At 29.1% G+C, this 20368-nt stretch overlaps 1 protein-coding gene across 1 annotated transcript; it reads right to left on the bottom strand.

Moving 5' to 3' along the window:
• Nucleotides 1-5819: 5819 nt before the first annotated feature.
• On the bottom strand, nucleotides 5820-18751 carry LOC142327451 (putative gustatory receptor 28a). The gene is made up of 4 exons (XM_075370544.1): nucleotides 18676-18751; nucleotides 12531-12599; nucleotides 10453-10542; nucleotides 5820-5936 (listed from the first exon to the last, which is right to left on the bottom strand). Exons 1-4 carry the CDS (start codon nucleotides 18730-18732, stop codon nucleotides 5871-5873), a joined length of 282 nt encoding a protein of 93 aa, XP_075226659.1. The 5' UTR covers nucleotides 18733-18751; the 3' UTR covers nucleotides 5820-5870.
• Between the last annotated feature and the right edge of the window lie 1617 nt (nucleotides 18752-20368).

Here is a 20368-nt window from a genome sequence, read left to right on the forward strand (position 1 = left end):
ACAACACCCCTGGTTACCCTGGTCCGTTATACTGATTACAGTATAACGGACCAGGGTAACAGATTACTTCAAACTAAGCAAGTATAAAAAAATAATACTGAAAGGAATCCAGAAGGAACTAAAAGGGATCCCTTTTCTCAGGCTAACAGGTCCATTTAACAATCTGTAGTTTGTAATAAACAAGGGCACCCCCAAAAATTCTTGTTCGACGAGAAGGGTTACCGGACCGTAATAGGAATCTATGGGAAAACTTAAGGGCGCGGACGATGAAATTATTACCCTTCAAAAGTTAAAGAATCAGGCGGGATACTGGTTTTGCAGGCCGGGGGGGGATACAAATACTGCCAGGACCAGTGGGAATAGTTAGTAGTTAAGTGAGTAACTAAGCGAGTAGTTCTGCGAGGCCGTGTTCGACGCGATGTGTGACAGCGTTATCAGTAAGCGTGTAATAATAACTAGAGAAAAGTGCGTCACAAGCATTCCAGTGTGGACGGTAGTTGAATGCAGGAAGTTGTTCGGTGAATTATTGGTAAACAGCAGTGAAAGTGAGAGTATTATACTCATTCATAAACTCTAGAATAGTTACATTTTTAACAGTAAAAGCAATAATATTTGCAGAGAATTGAATTGTATGAATTTTAGACTTTTCTAATCTTAACTCGTTGTTAATGCAATATTAGGTCATTAATGCAATATTAGCAATGCGTTGTTAATGCAATATTAGCGGTCATTATGTTTTTAGTCAATTATACTGTATTCTGGTTTTTATAATTTAATTTTCTTTAAACAAATATTGTCCTTATTTGAATTACTATTTTGTATGACATATATTCACTATTATTATTGTTGTGTTTGTTATTATTTATTTATTTTATTTTCTATGCTTTTAGGGTAATAAATTGTAATTATAGGTAATTTTTAGTTTTTTACACTCTCAATATCCTGGTCGAGCCGCGAACACGCGGCAATATACAAGGGTTATTTTTTTTCAAGGTCCGATCGGTCGCGAAATAAAAACCCGCGCAAAAATCGGATGAACCTTTGCGCATATGTGTTGCGCAGCGTCTCTAGTATGGCATTAAATCACGCCGGGTCACTTTGTTTAGTTCTGAACACGCAGTAACACGTAAACATGTCTACAACAATAGCATCTCCCGCCAAGTGTGAAGTGCGTGCGGTAATTTGATTTCTTCAGGCTGAGGAGTGTAATGCTACTGAAATTCATCGACAAGTTTATTCTGAACAAACAGAAACTCTCTTCCTCTTTATATAATAGTATAGATTATTAATTAATTGTATTCCAGAAGTTCTAAGAATAATAGACCTCTCTTATTTTATACGAAGTAAATAAACTGATCTTAGTTTCAAAACTGGATTAGTGAAGTGAAGATTAAAATACATCGATCGTGATTAATTTACTATAAAAAGTTTAACAAGTTCAAAAAAAGGTCTGGAATATTGTAAACAACATTTCCAAGTATGGTAATGAATATTGATAACTATAGTACTTCACTATGTTTCTATTTTCTTTTTACTTTAATTTTTTTTGTAAATAAGATGTCCAGGAGAAAACTATAAAAAAAATTAATTCACAAAATGCAATCCAAGTGTATATTTACCAGTATTTTATTTAACAGTATACTGAGAAAGTATTTGTTCTAAGAGAACGGTCTTAGAGACAAACAAAACATTAGATGGAGAAAAAGAGAAAAGTGTAGCAGCCTACGCAAAACCCCTGAGAAGCAGACTAGAAATTGTGGTTGACATCAAGAGCAGCTGGCATTAGAACTGCAGAAAATCCCACATGTTCAGTCTGTAGCAGTGGTGACTGCAATAAAAACTTGTCTACTGTACCAATCAATCCTATCTTTCTAAGAAGGAAAATACCGATTACCCTGATATTGAAAATGTTTATGAAAAATTGTTACAATTTCATCATTCCACATAATATCAAGGAACTTCCTAGCAAAATTTCAGAAATATAGGAAATGTGTTGGCAGTTCTTGTATCAAATACAAAAACAAAGAAAATCTCAAACGGATGAATTAAACAAGACTTTATATGATTAATTATTATGTCCAATCATTTCCTATAAATTTAATTGAATTTTTATTACATTTGCAATATTTTATAGTAAATACTAGGAATAATAAGTTAAATGATACTAATCACTTCAATTACCGAAGAAAAAAAAATTAAATAAAACAATTGATATCCAATGTAATTTTATAAAAAAAAATCTTTCATGCCATGTTTTACTAAATTGAGAATAATGATTTACAATGCAAAATTACACATCTTATCCTGAGGTCAAGATTTCTGATGATTAGCTCTGGTAGGTGTTACCAAATACTACTAAACTAAATGAAACATACATTATTATGATTTAAAGAATTTTCTACATTTCATTATTTCCAATCATTATAAATAAGTTTGGTACAATAAATAATATTACTTCTCAGAATAGGATCAAGATAATGTGGTCTACCCATATATACCAAATGTCCAAAACTTGACAGATGACTTCACCATGTTATTGTTTCATAAAAAAAAATGTAGAAAATATTTAATTATACCATTAGAATCGCCAATCTTTCCTGAGTGAAACATATAAAACAAATACTTACACATTGCTTTCTGTTTTGTTTTTTTTTTTTTTTTATTGGCATTAAAAGTAGAATAAAGCACAGTTTTTCTGGAAATTTTCAGAAAAGTAAAACACCTTTAAAACGTAACTGACAGAGATAAAAATGTATTATTATAACATATTGTTAATTTACCTTAATTATCAGTTGTTAAATACCAGTTTGATTAAATGATTTTCAAAACCCCAAAGATATCTTTACAAAAGAAGCATACTGTAGTATCTGATGGGAGTTTTGTAATAAATTTGGTATTTTTAGAATCATGAGTGTAATTTGATTACAACAACTGGAAAAATTATGGAAATTTGAAGGCTGTAGATTTGAAATTACTTTATAAATTTAAAAAAAACATGTGGTACGAGCAGTTCTCTTGTTCAGGTAGACATAGTTTCAAGTAAACAACACTAGAACGTCGTGACAAATTTGTAAACAAGTAATAATAACAAATTATAACTATGCACAATTCATTGGTAATAAAACTGTACTGTAAATGGTAAGGAATTATTACAAGTTGTATAAATTTAATTTATTTACAATAAACCAGTTGGAATTTAATTTATACTTTTAGCAGTTTTTTTATACAAGCATTTTATTTGAATGTTACTAAAGCAATCAAAAATTCTTATAAAATCTTAATGGTGAAGACATACACAAACACAATGAAAATAGGTGCTAACCAATCTTTTCTCAATTCATGTTATTTTAATCTCATGTACATACATTTCAATAAATGTTAGTAAATATAAAATATATACTAATAAAAAACTAACATACATAATTCTGATATAATTATTAATCAATTAAAAACTTTTATAAGAAGCTAAGCATACTATTAACTTATAACAACCTTAAAAAAATAAGTATGATTAACAAGCTACCATAAGCAATTTATTGGTGATGATATGCAAACGAATGTACACATTACACTGAACTTAATTAAGAACCATACTGAGAGTGTACCCAAACTTGTACCCATACTGAGAATTTAACCAAACGAAAAGTGTATCAAAAAAAGTAAGCTTTACTATAAAATAATTAGATTATTTTTATTAAGTATATATTTATGTTTCAGCTTTTGTTGAAGGTATTTCACCACCAGTGAATATGGGATATTGGTGATGAAATAAAATATCATTGATGCATTTATTACTAAAATTCTTGAAACAATGAAGATGGAAATACTAAGTATGCTTTGCAAATTTGGATCATCACCCAGAATTAAAACTAATACTTTATGTGGTTTCTGTAAAGTTTCTTAGTCCATTTGTTACAGCTGAACTGGTTATGCCTTCTTACTTCTGTATAAATCATTTTGAATTAACAATGAAATTTTAATTTAACAAATTTCCAATGAATATTTTAAAAATTTATTTGAAAATTTAATAAATTTAGTTTGTTTTATAAGTATTTGAAACATGAATTTTAATTTAAAGTAAATGGTGCAAGTGACTACAGTTTATTAAGAGAAAAATTTATTTTGAATGATACAACACACCATACCTTATTTTTTCTCTTCATCAGAAACAAATAGCTACCAAATGAACTGTAATTAGATGTTATGGAGATATCATTTTACTTTTAAGAAGATTAAATGAGCAACTACACTCAGAAATGAGCTACACTTCAGAGAATAATAATAAATGTTCTATTTCAAGCATAAAAGCTACATGTAAGCAGGATAGCTGGTTAACATTTACATGGCACCAGCAAGGCTATAAGATAAACCTAATGTAAAAAAAAAATATAAATTTAACTAATAAAAATAAATAGATTATGAAGTACTATCAATATGCATTCTAGATTTTATAATTGTATTTTAGATTCATTCAAATATTTTACTATAATTACATATTCTTTTGCAGCAAAAAAAAATTTAATTCAATTTAGTCAGAAAATGATAAAATATAAAACTAGTTAATTCAAAACATTTCCAGAAAATTAAAAAAAAAATGTCTTTACCATTTTCAATAGAAAAACTTTTCTTTTTAAATATATTTTCAATGTTCACCTAAATCTGTGCATAATAGTAGAAATTATATGTTTTCATTTACTATCTTAATTCAGTGTCTACCTGTATTAATTAAAATTATTAAAAAGATGTAAATATAAGATCATGAATTAATAAACAAATGCATTAATTATTCTGATTTACAAGTGATTACATTTCATTTGTAGTAAACAGAAAAACACTTACTTATTCCATAAAAGGTTAATATTTTTGCAAGCCAATTTTTAGTAATTGTAATCTTCATACCAGTACTTAACAGGCTGACTGTCACACTGAAAAATGCAACATTTCTAAGGCTGCTACACTTATTTTACTAAAAATATCCACCAGTGCTGCCATTTTTTTTTTTTAATTTCAATAAAGGTACTGTTACTCTATTAATAATTTTTAATGCCAATTTCACTTTGCAATTTTACTTTTAGAAATATTCAAAAATAAAGTTGAGACATCAATTTGTGTATCATAGCATCCAGTATCTAACTAGACAACAATTGATGTCTCAGAATATTAAATATATTTTAACTGAATTATAATTTTTTACTTGCTAACAACTGATGGTATTTATTTTTAATTCTACAACTCCAGAATTGTTTGAATACTATTTTTATTAACTGCTATACTTTTTTTAACATAAATTACTAAAAATCACTCTCTTCTGTAATAAATTCACATCTTACTGATAATTATGCTTTGAATTTAATATTTTTAAGAGTACTTAGTATTAGAATGTAACTAAACTTTATCAGTAAACAACTACAATTAATTCACATTTTATTACAATACTTTTCAATTATGTTTATTTGGTGATTTTCAAAAAAAAAAAAAAATTAATTTCAATTTTCAAGAAAAGCATCTGTGCTACATACTACACAATAATATACATTTTATCTTTAAAATAATATGTGATCTGGTACAAAAAAATTAAAAATAAACAATAATATTGCATCTTAAGTATGACTTGCATTTAGACATCATTTGATGTCTCATAGCAGCATTAGATTCTGAAACCGAGACATCAGATTATGTTTCATAGCAATAACGGATAACTGGCTGAGACATCATTTGATGTCTCATGGCAATCAACCTGTTAAAATAAACTCAACTGCTTCACACTATTAACCTTTCTTAGTTGCAGTCAAATTTAAGGTAGTAAAATTAATTAATTAAAAAAATTGTAAGTATGTTTTTTAAACACACTTTTATTATTACTATATCTTCTATGATTCATTTCTGTGAATTAGCTGAGTTAAAATGACAAGATAGGTAGCCACAGTTCCAACTATCTGTAACATAAATTAATTTGAGAATTTTAAGTGATTTGCATAAAAATGATATACAGTAGAGTCTCACTTATTTGACATAAATGAGCTGGCAGGACATTGATAAGCGAAAATGTCAGACAATAGGGAGATATTAAGAAAAGGTCTATTAAAGGTTAAATTACGTTATAATTTTACACATTATGAACATAATAATCATGTTTTACAACAAAACAGGAAAAATTAACTGAAAAAATGAACTTACAGTTTCAGAATTTTCTGAAGTTTAATACAGTACTCAAAGGTTCAGTGTTGTAATGAAAGAAATGTTAGTGTGTAGTCTGCCTTCCTGACGAGTGTAGTTTCTTCTTCTTTTATACAGATTTGAATACTAGATCGTGGATACTGGTGTTTTTTGGTTGTTGAGTTTCAATTAACCACACATCTCAAGTATGTTCAATCTGAGACTGTACAAGACTACACTTCATTTACATTCATATACATCATCCTCTGAAGTAATACATTACGGTGGTTCTGGAGGCTAAACAGAAAAAGAAAAGTTTCTTTGCTGCCAAGTCTTGCAATCTTTGCATCATAATTATGTCGATTCCTGTAGATCCCCTTCTTCTTGTTGATCAATGTATTTAACTGCAGTTTCTAGAGCCTAAACTCCATCGTTATGTGAAATTCTGCAAGGCTCCACAGTTGGTACTTGATCTTGATCTTCAATTTCTTTGTCATTGCAACTGACAATAGTGACAATTTCTTCATCAGTTATTTCATACTGATTAACATCCTTCATCCAAGTTTCCATTTTTTTGCAAAGTTGCATCCTCACATCCACGGATACATTTGACTAAAGGTAGAATGGTTTCTTCGCTTTCACTTGTGTTTTATGTTTTCACATTTTCATCATCATGTAGCAGCTTCTTCCATGATTTGGCAATTGTTGTAACCCTTACATAAGACCAGGCCTGTGCAATCCAATAAGTAACATCCTTTACATTGATGCATTTCAATTTTTCAATCATATATTATCCTTCAGTTTCTTCTATCACTGTGGACAGTAGCTTCCTGCGATGGTTCTTTTTTATTATTTCCAATTATTTCCAAAATGCCCTGATCCATAGGTTGGCATATGATGGTTACACTGGGGGCAGAAACATTGCCTTAAGGTCACCATCTTGAAGCTCTTCAGCAGGGTGCATTGGAACATTATCTAGCAACAAAACAGCTTTTCTGACTAAACTATTTTCTTTCAAAAACTTCTCTCTTGAAGTAATAAATTCCTGAAAGAACCAGTCTTTGAAACTTTCACTGCTTATTCATGCACTTTTCTGACTATAGTATTTTACAGGAAGAGCGTTTTTTAAACTGTTTTAAAGGCTCTAGGATTTTGAGAGTTTTCAATCATTACAAGGTCCATTTTAAGCTTTACTGTAGCATTACTGCATGCTAAAATTGCCAGTCTTTCCTTACTATTCTTGCAGCTAGGGGCTGCCGCTTCAGTTCTGGCTGAAAGATTCTTACTAGGTAACATTTTTCTTAATTAAGGCCAGACTCATCACAATTATATATCTGATAACCCGTTAGGCTTTCAGTTTCGCTTAATTCCTGAAATGTTTTCTTCAATGCTTCCATTTCTTCAAAATTTGATGATAGTTTTCATCACAAATATCTAATTGACAAATACTGTAGCGTTTCTTCCATAGGTCGAGCCAACTGACACTTGCTGCGAAATCTGTCACCTTCGAAAATGAATGTCGCTATTCTTTCTGTGCTTGTATAAATCTCAACTTTTAAATATCACAACAATGTTTGTCAAATTAGACACACCACACAAATAGTAAGCGTGATGATTTGGAAAAATTTTTATTTTTTGACTTTGAATTCTTTTAAAGTAATTCTCATAAAATAATTTTGACTTTTAATCTCTCTTAATACAATGTCTCACTTTGAATTCACATAATTTACAATAGCCACTCTGAGTTCATATGATTAACAATCACCAATTTAATTTCTTACTTTAATGTACTCATCTTTGAATTCTTGAGGGTCAAGAACCCCCTTGGTAATTTTAATGGACCGTATCCCATTAAAATCTTAAATTACAAAATCAATTTTCATATTGGTACTTAAACTTCTATAATATTCTGTGTTAATAAGCGAGTTAATTAGTTTTAACATTATACATTTCAGATAATAAATTATAAAATGTATCTTAAAATATTTGATCAATTTTCTACTACATTTTTCACTAAAAATAAATTCATTTATCAATGAATAATTTAACTATTAAAAAGTAATAATTTAATGAATAAACCGATTGCATATTGCAGTATTTATAGTTAAAAGACTAACAATAGACCATTACCTACACATTTTCCTGTTTCACTATCTCTCTTTGCATATGTATGACAAAACTCATTATCAGTTTTAATTCTCACACTACGTTTCTGATCTTTTTTAGAAACCTTTTAAAGACACATAATCACTCTTCATAATACATTGTCAACTGTATTTTCTTTTATCATAACAAAAGTGTAAAAGTATGATAAAAGTGTAAGTGTAACTACACGCTTTATATTTTCCACAAGATTCCCATCACTTAAAGATTCATTTAATATTTTAAAGAGGTTTCAGGAACTGCTGCGCAATCTGGGCATAAGATGTCTTAGGTGATCAATTATTCGAAGTAGCTGACCTTTTATTTATGGTCTTCACCTCATGGATGGCTACCTTCTCACTGGACAATTTTGTGATCTTGCTAAATGATGCCCATGACAATTTACACAGATGGGTGGATCGCTGCACAGTTCATCTGGATGCAGTGGGTATCCACAAGTTCAGACCTGTTGCCTTGTACAGCGTACTGTGTCCAAATCATTGACTCTCGAAGCATCACAGTGGAGTCGGAAAAAACAGATGTACTTCCAGTCTGTGAAAACCAACCTTTATCTTTACTGGACACTTTGGTAAGGTAAGGACATGTGATGTAGAGGGTACAACTTCTATGTTGCATTGAATGTTTAATTGTTGACACACTACAACTTCTTCTTCAAATCGTTCTTCTACTATTTTCTCTTCTGTGCAGTTTAATAGGTCTTGGCACACAAATACTCCTTTTGAGGTTTTTAAGTACCATGTGGTAAAATCTCAACATCCATAATGCCAATCTTCTTAGCACTAAGTAATCGTAAAGATTGTATATCATTACAGTTTTGATGAACAAACCAGTAGCTATCTTTCCAACTTCCTTAACTGGCCCTCCTGCAGCTTCCATGATTCCATGCGATATCATGAAAGGACCGATTTTTTAAAAATCTCCATCACTTCTTCTTACAACCAAATACTTTGGTATCGCTGTGTGACTGTTCGGTCGAAACTTAGTTTGGTCTGACTTTTCCTTATCACTAGGACTCTATACTCTTCCTTCACTTCAGGTTTGAAGCTAAAGCTTACCCAAGATGAGCTTTTTTATGTGGACCCTCTGCCACACAAGAGTGGAAATTGTTTGTTTCATAAAAAAGTAATCATCAGTCAATATGTCGCCAGGTGTGTGGACAGAAAGATGGTTGGGTGTGCTCCAAATAATTCATCCTACCTGGGTTCCCCCATTCAGCCGCCTTCCACAGATTTAACCCAAGTCGAGGAGTCACATACTGCCTGACCCACTATGCCGACATCCTAGGGCTCACATGTAGCATTAAGGACTCCGATACCCTTACCCATGGGACTATCCCTGCCAAGAGCCAAAGTGACTGACCCACATTGAACGGCGCAATAGAGCTAGCTAAGCTCATATCAGAGGGATGAGCACTCCCTGTCCATGTTCCACCCAGTGTTGGCAAAACAGGTCACAGTCATGCATCTTGCCCCATCCGCAAACAGCGAACCGAAGAAGCACAACCACAACCAGCTTGGACAGCTCAGGACCACCAATCCCATACTCCAAAGGGGAACTATATTATTATTAACTATTAAGCTGATGCCTGATCACAATTACTGTAATTTTTGATACAGAAAATTTTAGCACATGAAAATGACAACCTAACCAGTATTTGAATAGGGAACTAATGGCTGAAGCCAGTGAGTGACATAATCACTCTACAGTAAAAATAAGTGAAATGATAAATGATAAACAATCAGTTTACATCTCAAACAAAAATGTTAAAAACATTTTAAAACAAAATAGTAAAAAAAAATATTTAAATTTTCCACTATAAGTTGGTATAAACAACACAAGAATTTATATGTTTTTCCAATAGCCTGGTAGCGTATGCTATAGAGAGTTATTCTAACCATGAAACAGTTTTTTATAATGAATCATATCCTAGCTTCATCAGCATAATCAAGTTATTAGTAATTAAAATGTTACAAAACATAGAGCATTAGATAAAAAAAATGGGTAAAATAAAAAAAAGGGTAAATATTATAGGATCTATTCACATGTATGAGACCAGAAGTAGATTTTTTAAAAATAATTTTCCTATCATAATGTATTAAATTTGTATAAAATCTAAAATAAAATTTTACTTACTGATGTAATCAATTTGCAGTCAATTACATAAAAATCACGGGCTGTGAAAAGTAATTTCTTATGTAACAGCTGTATAGAGAAATGTTCCAACTGTAAGTGAGAGAAAAATATTAATATTTGAAATGTTATTTTAGTAAAATAACTATTTTATTTTACTATTTTTTTTTACTTTTTTATTTTTTTAAACTTGTTATTTAGAAGGAGCTGAAAGTTAAATTTACTTCTTACATGACTTGCATCAAACAATGGATAATTATTAGAAAAATAAAATTTCTAAACTTCAGCCCATGAATAATAAAGTATTAAAGCAATTTATTCAAAGAGATAATGATAAATATTTAATTGTTATTTAATATTACTTACACTATTATTATAATATTTTTTTTTAGATATTAAATATAATGTAAGTAATATTATTCCTGAAAACCAAGTAATTAATTTTATAAGATAGTTATAGCTACCATTTTACAAAATGGTAGCTATATATATTCATTTTACTATACTATTTTACATTTCAAAGCCAATCATCTCAAAGACAATTAACTAGGTGTGGTGCTTATTTTACAAGAAAAAAAGTACTGAAGAGAGTTTTAGATTTTGGTGGTAACCAGAAAGAGAGAGAAATCAAAGAGCAAAGCTGAAATTACATATGAAGTTCTTGTAGAGATAATTAAATATTTTGGTAACAATCTGGCAGAGGATAGGAAGATTGGTAAAGAAATAAGAAACAAAGTACTCTGTGTAAGACATTTTTTATCAGAATGTAAAAGGATTAGTAAAAACAAGAAATGCTAATAAGTCTTACACAAGATATATTTATGTTAATTCCAACATATGTTAACAGAGGCTTGGGTCATAAAAGTACAGAATTAAATATAGATACAAGTTAAGCAAATTAAATTTTTGTAGAAGTATGATAGCCAGGACATAAAAGGATTTTTGTGAAGAGTATAAAAATAAAAACTCTCACAAATACTGAAATTGTGTTGAGCAGAGTAGGAAGATTGTTTGAGTTTGTTAAGAAAATTACAAAGACAGTACAGCACTGAAAATATTGAATTGGAAGGTAAATGGGAAGAAACAAAAAAAACATGACTTGATAAAGTTAAGGAGAATATTATAAATATGGGTGTACAGGTAGAAGGGCTGTGATAGAGGAGTGGTAGTGGAATAGAATGGAATGACGATACATGATCCATTGTTCAACACAGAATACTGGAAAAGGAAAAGAACAAGGAAAAAATGTTTTTTTTTTGCTATGCAATGTAACAATTCTTTTTGCGGGCAATCCTGTTTAATCATTGAAGGAAAGTTACTTTTTTCAGTTCATTTTGTATTATAATTTATTCTAGGATTCATACAGTAGAATTTTCAGACAAATTACTAGTATTGTAAAGTTTCCGTACAGGAAACTGTTTCCAGAAAGGTCTATGTGGAGCCATCCTCATCAGATCATATCAAGGTTCACTGACTCTGCAGGTCATAATATTATCCCTAACAATCTCAAAATTCTTAACAAACCATACAAACACCTACGTTTACATGGTGTGTGAAACAATTCAACTCAACTATAAATAAATTATTCAGCTAGCCTTCACATTGAAAATTTTTTCAGTTTAAAGTGCTTCATATGGTTAGCACTGTTGTCTTAAAATTTTGAGGGTCTTCAAATTGGTGGAAGTTAAATTTCCATTTTAAAGATCTGTTACAAAAAATAATTATTAAATAAATATTAACAAGCTATATAAGTGGTTAAATATGCACATACATATTAATTAGCATTCAAGAGGGAATCTGATCACCTGAACTACTGCTTTTTTCCTATTTTCAAGAAAAATTTTTTTATCCAATCCTAAGATTACAATACATCTTTCTTACTTTATATAGTAAGCCTAAAAATGGGTGAATTAAAATGCAATATGTTAGCATGTTAGGCTATGTTTTACATTGATAGATTTTAATGATTATGAAAATCAATTGACTGATAACTAATACAAAACAGAAAATATATTGAAAAAATAATAGCTCTTAATATTATTGGTAAATAAAAGTAAATTATGCAGGTTTTTAATACTTACATCATTAGCAATGTGAAATGTTTGACCTGATTTCAAAACTTTGTGGACAACTTCTCCAGTATAATTAGCCTGAAAATGTATGAATAGAATCACTGAATTTCAGAATAATAAACACAATTTAGTTAATAATCAATCACAAAATATTTACAGTTAAAAATATCAAATGTACACCAAAGTAGAGCACAGACTTTATTTATGTAGATTTAACAGTATGAATTTCATTATTAATTATGATAAAATTTTTTTTAATGTATGAATAAGTATTTATACTTTGTTTCAGCTTATCGTTTGGTGATCAGACTCCTAAAAGAAATTATACTACCCTAACGGTAACAAATACACAATACAAAAATGTGCTACTAATTGACAACAGGATTACAGTTCATTTAATTAACCAATTAATGAATTTTAAATACATGATATGATCTATAAAACTAAGAAATTACGTATTTGACCCAGTGACTCTAAATTAAATTAAAATACTGTTATAAAAGGAACTTCCACTTCATTACAAACAAGAAGTTGTTTATAATCTTGGTTTAGATTTGCTTATTTATGAAAAATACAGTTTATTATTCTTATGTAAGTAGTACATTTTCTCATGGCCTGAAATGAGTATGATAATTATATCAAATACAGATAAAAAGATAAATTTAACTTCTCCCTCTTTTTGTTTACAAAAAAAAATAATAATTTAAAATTCAGTAAATTTATATAATTTTATTTATTTTATGCAAATTATTGTCTAAATAAAATTTCATTTTGGCAACTTGAAAAGTTTTAGGATGTAATGAATTTTATTAAAATTAGGGCAATTTATCTTCTGAAGAACAATTTCATGTGCATCCTCAGCTGAAATTTCAATTTGAAAACAGTACAATCTCGTAATAGTCACACTCAAAAATTTAATTTAGTTGTTAAAAATTTTATAGATAAAATAATTCTCAGAATGGCTAATTATTAAGTTTTTTTTTTACATCAATCACATGTTAGAAAAAGACAGAGAAGAGCACACATCAGTTGAGATTTATGACTAACTTGTAACTTAGTCTCTAAAACCTTAAAATACGAGAGGTTATCTCTAAAGTAAAGACAGTTTCATTGTAAAAAAATTTATTCTGAAAACTTTATAAATATTTTTTATTTCTCTTCAACTACATACCTTATACTACTTTTCTATGTAATCGCCACATGAATTAAGACATTTATCGTGGCGATACACCAGCTTCAACATACTCTCATCGTATTCTTATGCCCCCAGTCCATTTAGCCACTGATTAACAGCATTTTTAAGTTCATTGCCACCCGCGAATTGCTTACCACTCAAAAATTCTTTCAATTTCCCAAACAAATGGTAATCAGAAGGAGCTAAGTCCGGACCATATGTTGGGTGATCGTAAATTTCCCATCTGTTCTAAGAAATCACGTGTCGGATCCACAACATGTAGACGTGCATTATCGTGCAGCAGGACGTCGTCGTCGGTCAGTGGCCCACGACGCCGATTTTGAATGGCGCGCCGTAATTTACGTAGAGTTTCACAGTAGGCTTCAACATTTATAGTCGTTCTACGCGGCAAGAAATCGATCAGCAGTATGCCAAACTGATCCCAAAACACTGTGGCCATCGGTTTGCGTCCAAATGGCTGTGGCTTGACCTTTGTTGGTCTGATTGGTGGTTGAGGATGACGCCATTCACTTGATTGCCGTTTTCTCTCTGGCGTATAATACGAAATCCATGTTTCATCGTCGGTAACAATCGAATTAAGGAATTCATCACCTTTTTCTGTTAGTCCATAAAAAATTCCAAAACAGATCCCATTCGGATTTTTTGTGACGCTCCGTTAAGACGTGCGGCATCCAACGTGTACAAACCTTTCCGAAGCCTAATGGTCATGAACAATGCGACCAATAACAGCTCTTGAAAGATCAGGAAAAAGAAGGGCCAGGTCGGAAATCGTTGAGCGACGATCTTTTCTGATTTCATCATCGACGCATTTCAACAAGTCCTCGGTGATTATCGAGGGCCTCCCCAAACGTTCTTCATCATGCACATTAATTCTGTTATTTCTAAACCTTTCACATCATTTTCGCACATTTCTTTCATTCATTACATTATCACCGTACACAGCAACCGACTACCTATTAATTTCAGCTGGCTTAACATTTTGATGGTTTAAAAAACGTATGATCACGTATCTCATTGTCGGCGTCAACATCGATTTTCCTATTAATTTTACAAAGTAATAACTCACACGTAATCAAAGATACTACAACGCAACAACTTACAGACAACAGTACACTGTGTGCATTACTAACGTGGCCATGAATGACACAGGTTCGCCAACCTTAAGCGGAGAAACTTCCAGCGGTTTTTAAAAACGAGGATCACTTGCTTAAAAAAAAGGCCACTACATTTAAAAATATATTTTTTTATTTTAAATTCCATTAACTCCTAAGAGCATTCAATTTTAATTCAGGGTTGTTTAACACTATTGAGCAAACTAGTCGGCTGCTGGTATTTCATCTTTAATTTCACATCCTTTGATTTCTCAGATGATCCATGTTACCACTGTAGAATCAATAAGTTGTGTGAATGCAGTATCGTTTTATTAAATATCTTAGTTTTCTTCTGGCAGATATTCTCAAGTCAAGTGAGATAATCAATCTGTCTACAACACCTCAGATGTCCACCAACTTAACTTGTTTTCTTTAATATTTTTCTCCAAATTAAAAATCTTCAAATCATGTCTGAAGCAGCCCCTAAGGAATCTAATTTCTGCAGCTCTTACTTGATCTTTCTCTTTTTTATAAAATGTTCGTGTTTCAAGTTCCATACAACAAAACCAGTATTGCAATGACATTATAGAATTTCAATCTAGTTTCTCTCCTTGTATTGTATTTTAGGGTTCTGTGAATCCTAAATGTGCTTAAACTTATTAAGTTTATTTGCCACATCCTGGTCATGCATAAACAAATACTGCAAACTTTAGATAATAGACACTTCTAATATCATTCCACTTATCTCTATTTTCAATCTTGCTGGGTATTTTCTGCCACTTTCCTTCATCCACTTTACCTTTGTCTTATGAGCAAATACCTTTATGTTTTACTCAATACTGATATTTTTTAATGAATATACCCCTTGCTGGAACTTATCCTTATATTACATTCTTGTATAATGATGTCATCTGCATATGCAAATATGTTAAGTTGTGCTTCAGGGTTTAGCACAAAAAATGAACCTCTCTCTACAAATAAAATGTACAATTTTAATTTAATATTGGCACTGTCCAAGTCTTTGGATAATAAAGTTATCACAAAGTCCAACTGTCTGTAGTCCCTAAGGAATCTCATTTATACAGCTCATTTCTTCGTTTAATGATAAAGCTTTATCATTCAACGACTTGGACAATGACAATATTAAATTAAAATTGTAAATTTTATTTGTAGAGAGAAGTTTATTTTTGTGGTAAACCCTGAAACACAACCCAACATATTTGCACATGCAGATAACATCAATACACAAGAACGTATGGACAAGTTGCAAAAAGGAATATATTCATTAAAAAAATATCTGGATTGAGTATAGCTTAAAGATATCTGCTCAGAAAACAAGAGATAATGGCTTTCTGTGGAAAATACTCAGTGACACTGAAGCTCTACCTTCAGTGTCACTGAGTATTCTATAAGTGGAATGATGTTGAAAGAAGTGTCTAATTTCCATTATTTAGGATGCGCATGTGATAATCCTGCATGGGTTATGATGCTGTTAATTAATTTTTTTGTAAAAATTATTATTTATTTACTTTGCACAAATTGGGTATAATTATAAAGAAATAAACAAATCATTTTATGCTTTATCTGAATAATGTAATGGTTCATGAAAAATGAGTATTAAATTATCCTTTTTTAATTGAACACGAAACACTGGAATCTAAATATACAGTTTTTGAGTTTATTTTTCCGAATCTTATGAGTAATATGGAAGAAATTCTTAAAATTTTGTGTAGCTCAAATGAAAGAGCCAGCAGATTATGATTTTAATTGAATAGTTATATCTATAATGTCATCTGTAACCTCACTATCTGTAAAATTTTTCTGTGATATAAAATCTTTCTACTATAAATATATAAAATATATTTTTTTATATTGTGTACAATCTTCCTTAGCTTCATTATAATTAAATCACATGTTGACATATTTTGTATACATTACAATTTCAAAACTCGGTTTATGATTTAATTATGATGAAGCTAAGAAAGATAGATAATGTTCTCAATATTAAAAAAAAATTTGTTGTGGACACCACATGACTTATTTGTATGCCTATTAAATTACATATACACACTCTTTTAAAATGAAAAGTACATAAAATATTATTTCATTAATAACTTCAGATATTTTTCATATTTTTTTTTTTTATTTTTTATTATTGAATTATTATTTGTTGTAAAGTTTTTTTGCAATCAGAGGGTAAAAATTATTAATAAATCAATATATTTATATTTAAAAAAATGGTTATAAGATTCCTTATAAGATTCAAATATTTCATTAATTAAAATTTCATTTGGCTATAACTCTGGAACCAATAAAAATAAGTACCACTTATGATAAATCTTTGAAAATCTCCAAGTAAGGCTTATTACTGCAATTAAGTAAAAGTCCAAAATCCAATTTTGGGCTTTTTTGGACACTTTTGGTTCAGTAGATTGCAGTCAAAAGAGGAAGTACACAACTAAATGTTACAACAGTCATAAATCCAAAATTTCAACATCCTAAGGCTAATTGTTTTTGAGTTATGCAAGATACATACGTACATACATACGTACATACATATGTATGTACAGACGACATGCCGAAACTAGTCAAAATAGATTCAGGGATGGTCAAAATGTATATTTCTGTTGAAATTTGAAAACCAAAATTTTTCACAATTACAATACTTCCTTAACTTTGTACAAATAAGTAATTATGACGATCTTAGCAGAAAAAATATATATTTTAATAATAACATACAATATCTGATTGTGTTTGTTTATAAAAACACAAGGAAAAAGTGCATGAACAATGATGCAATAATATCCTGTTCCTCTGCAAGTAGTAATGAACAACACATGCAATGACATGTCAGTCTTCTGCGTACAAAACAGGTGGAAACAACACCATTGGCTAAATGTTCTCAAATCAGTTCAGTTGTTTAATGTGAATAACATTTAATATTGTTCAATAAAAATAATATATAAAAACAAGAAAATTAAAAATTCAGTAAAAAAATATAAATAAATTAAATTAAACAATAAATACAGAATTAAAATTTATTACTGGTGCAAACATTTCCAATGTTCTTAAAAATACCCCACATAAAACATCTGAGGGGCCATGCATTTAAAATATTTTACCTTTCAGCATATACTAAAACAAAAGGAAAAATGGTAACCATGCCAAACATCACATTGTTTTTGTTTGGGTTTTGAATTCAGTGGAGATATAAAATTTCAAGGAATTTAAAAAAAGGTCAGTAAATTCTGCTTGTTCTTATATCTGTTGATTGATGTCTATTCCATTAAACAACTTAGAATTTAGTGGGTTAAAAATCTTCAAATTTGGAATGTAATTTTTACAAATATTGGGGATTAAAATTTGGATCTGCAAGCTGAAGAGTTAAGGGAATAGAGGGATGTCAGGAATCTTATCTTGGCTATGGCTGAACTCTTACACTGGTAAAACTCTTACATGAGTTTTAAGCTCTTTTAAAAAAATGAAGATTTTTACTTATCATGTCATTGATGATGATGAAAATAAAGCAATTAATTTGAAATTAAAGCAGTGAATAAAAAATTAAGATTACAAAAATATAATGTTGTTAAGGTATAATTTAATGTATTTAAGGTTTAATTAATGTATTTTCTGTTTAGCCATAATTAATATCATCTGGAAATGGTATTACCTGAATCACCTGCACCAATTTTGGATATGACAAATATTATGTTATTCTGGTTACAGAATGTAATGATGACATTATTCTCAACTTTTCACTTTACCATAAACAATCAAATCAGTATTTGTTACAAGTTTTTTGTGAAATCTTCACAAAAATATTTGTTAAATTTTTCAATATTTAATCTTTACTTAAAAAAATTCTTACCTCAACACTAGTTGCCACATAAGCTGTTATAAGTGCAATAAGATTGGAAATCCTCATAATAATCCAACTGAATGAATTAATTAGTGTATAATAATCATTGTAGGTTTTATTATTAATAATTAAAATCTGAGTTACAATATACAGATGCAATGTTAATGCAACAGTATCAAATAATATTATAAAAAAATTACAATATCCTACAGAATAAGAAATATCTTTACATTTATTGTAAGTGTCATTATACAATTTAATAATAAGTTTTACCAACTCAGTTGGTGTGTAATTTTTTGGTTTAACATTTATTTTAATAATACCTTCATTGTTTTTTATCTTCTTTTCTGATGATTCAATTAATGATTCTATTAAATTATTAATGGCAAAAAATCTAAATTTGAAAATCTTTATATTATCATTAAATACAAAACAAACAATTTTATTATACATAATAATCGTGATGAGATAAAACCATTTAATTAGCCGTAATTTATTATTATTAATTAAAATAAAATTTATTACGTAATCAATAACATAAACAATTAAAACTGAAATTAAAGTTTTAAAGAATTTAAATTTACCTAACAAGTAATATTTTTTAAACTCTTTAGAGCAACCTAAATGAATTAATAACAAATCGATACTAAATATCATTTTACTCTCTGAAGGGAATCTATAAAGAGCAAATATCATATTATTAAAGGTAATACTGAAAAAAATAACAGTTTCACAAATTATACTTAATGTCATAACATGTTTTACAACATTATCTTCTGAAAAATTAAAAAAATCTTCGGTAAAAATAATGTAAATTAATATTATTGTAAAAAACAATAAAATAATTATTGAATATAAAAACTTTAGGTAACTGAAGTGAAAATTTTTTCCTCTTAATTCATATGGAAGTAAACCAAGTAACTGACAGACTCTAAAGTAATAATTAATGATACGAAGTAATATGTCATCATCATTATCATCATCAGAACCAAAACATAACCGCATTTTATTTGCTGAAAACAAATACGAAGATATTTCATCAGTTGAAATTGATCAAAAATCTTAAAAATATAATTAGCGTGTAATATATACAAATACAAGCATTAAAAAATATTCTAACTAGTAGGATTAACATAAAAGAAATGAAGATAAAATAAATGATACAACTAAAGTAACAAAATAATTTGATTTATGGATGGAATATATACATACATTTTTCATACATTATATTCTGTCAAGAAAACTGATAGATAGCTCATATAAAATTCATGTAATTTTAGATTTACATTAAAATGATTATTCTTATAACCATCATAAAAAATTTATATTCATAAATATTTAAATAAGTTAAATACATGAGTAATATTATTTATTGAAGGCAAGAATAATTTCCTACAAAAACTGATAATGCTGCTACTGAATCTATAATCATTGACATTTAATAAAGTTGCACAATATTAAAGCCCAAAATTTTAAGCTTAAATTCATGAACCATGAAAAGTATATTTACAGAATGTAGTAATTTTTAAATTCTTGCAATTTCAATAAATTTATAGAAATGTTGAAATCTAAATAACAAATTTATTAGATTTGAATCCTAAAATTTATGTACATCAAATTGGGAGGATAAATGTGAAAATTCATAAAATAGATAATTGAAGAATATTAGTGTTAAATTAAAAAAATTACTTTAATTCAATTT

This window comes from Lycorma delicatula, chromosome 7 (genome assembly GCF_047948215.1).
Source record: "Lycorma delicatula isolate Av1 chromosome 7, ASM4794821v1, whole genome shotgun sequence".
Lineage (NCBI taxonomy): Eukaryota > Metazoa > Arthropoda > Insecta > Hemiptera > Fulgoridae > Lycorma > Lycorma delicatula.

What these genes read in the sequence shown, in the direction of transcription:
- LOC142327451 (XM_075370544.1), bottom strand. Translation starts at nt 18,732, where the DNA reads ATGAGGATTTCCAATCTTATTGCACTTATAACAGCTTATGTGGCAACT. An exon ending in CATTTCACATTGCTAATGAT is followed by an intron (nt 10,543 to 12,530) that starts GTAAGTATTAAA and finishes TCTCACTTACAG; the next exon opens with TTGGAACATTTCTCTATACA. An exon ending in ACTGCAAATTGATTACATCA is followed by an intron (nt 5,937 to 10,452) that starts GTAAGTAAAATT and finishes TTTATGTTACAG; the next exon opens with ATAGTTGGAACTGTGGCTAC.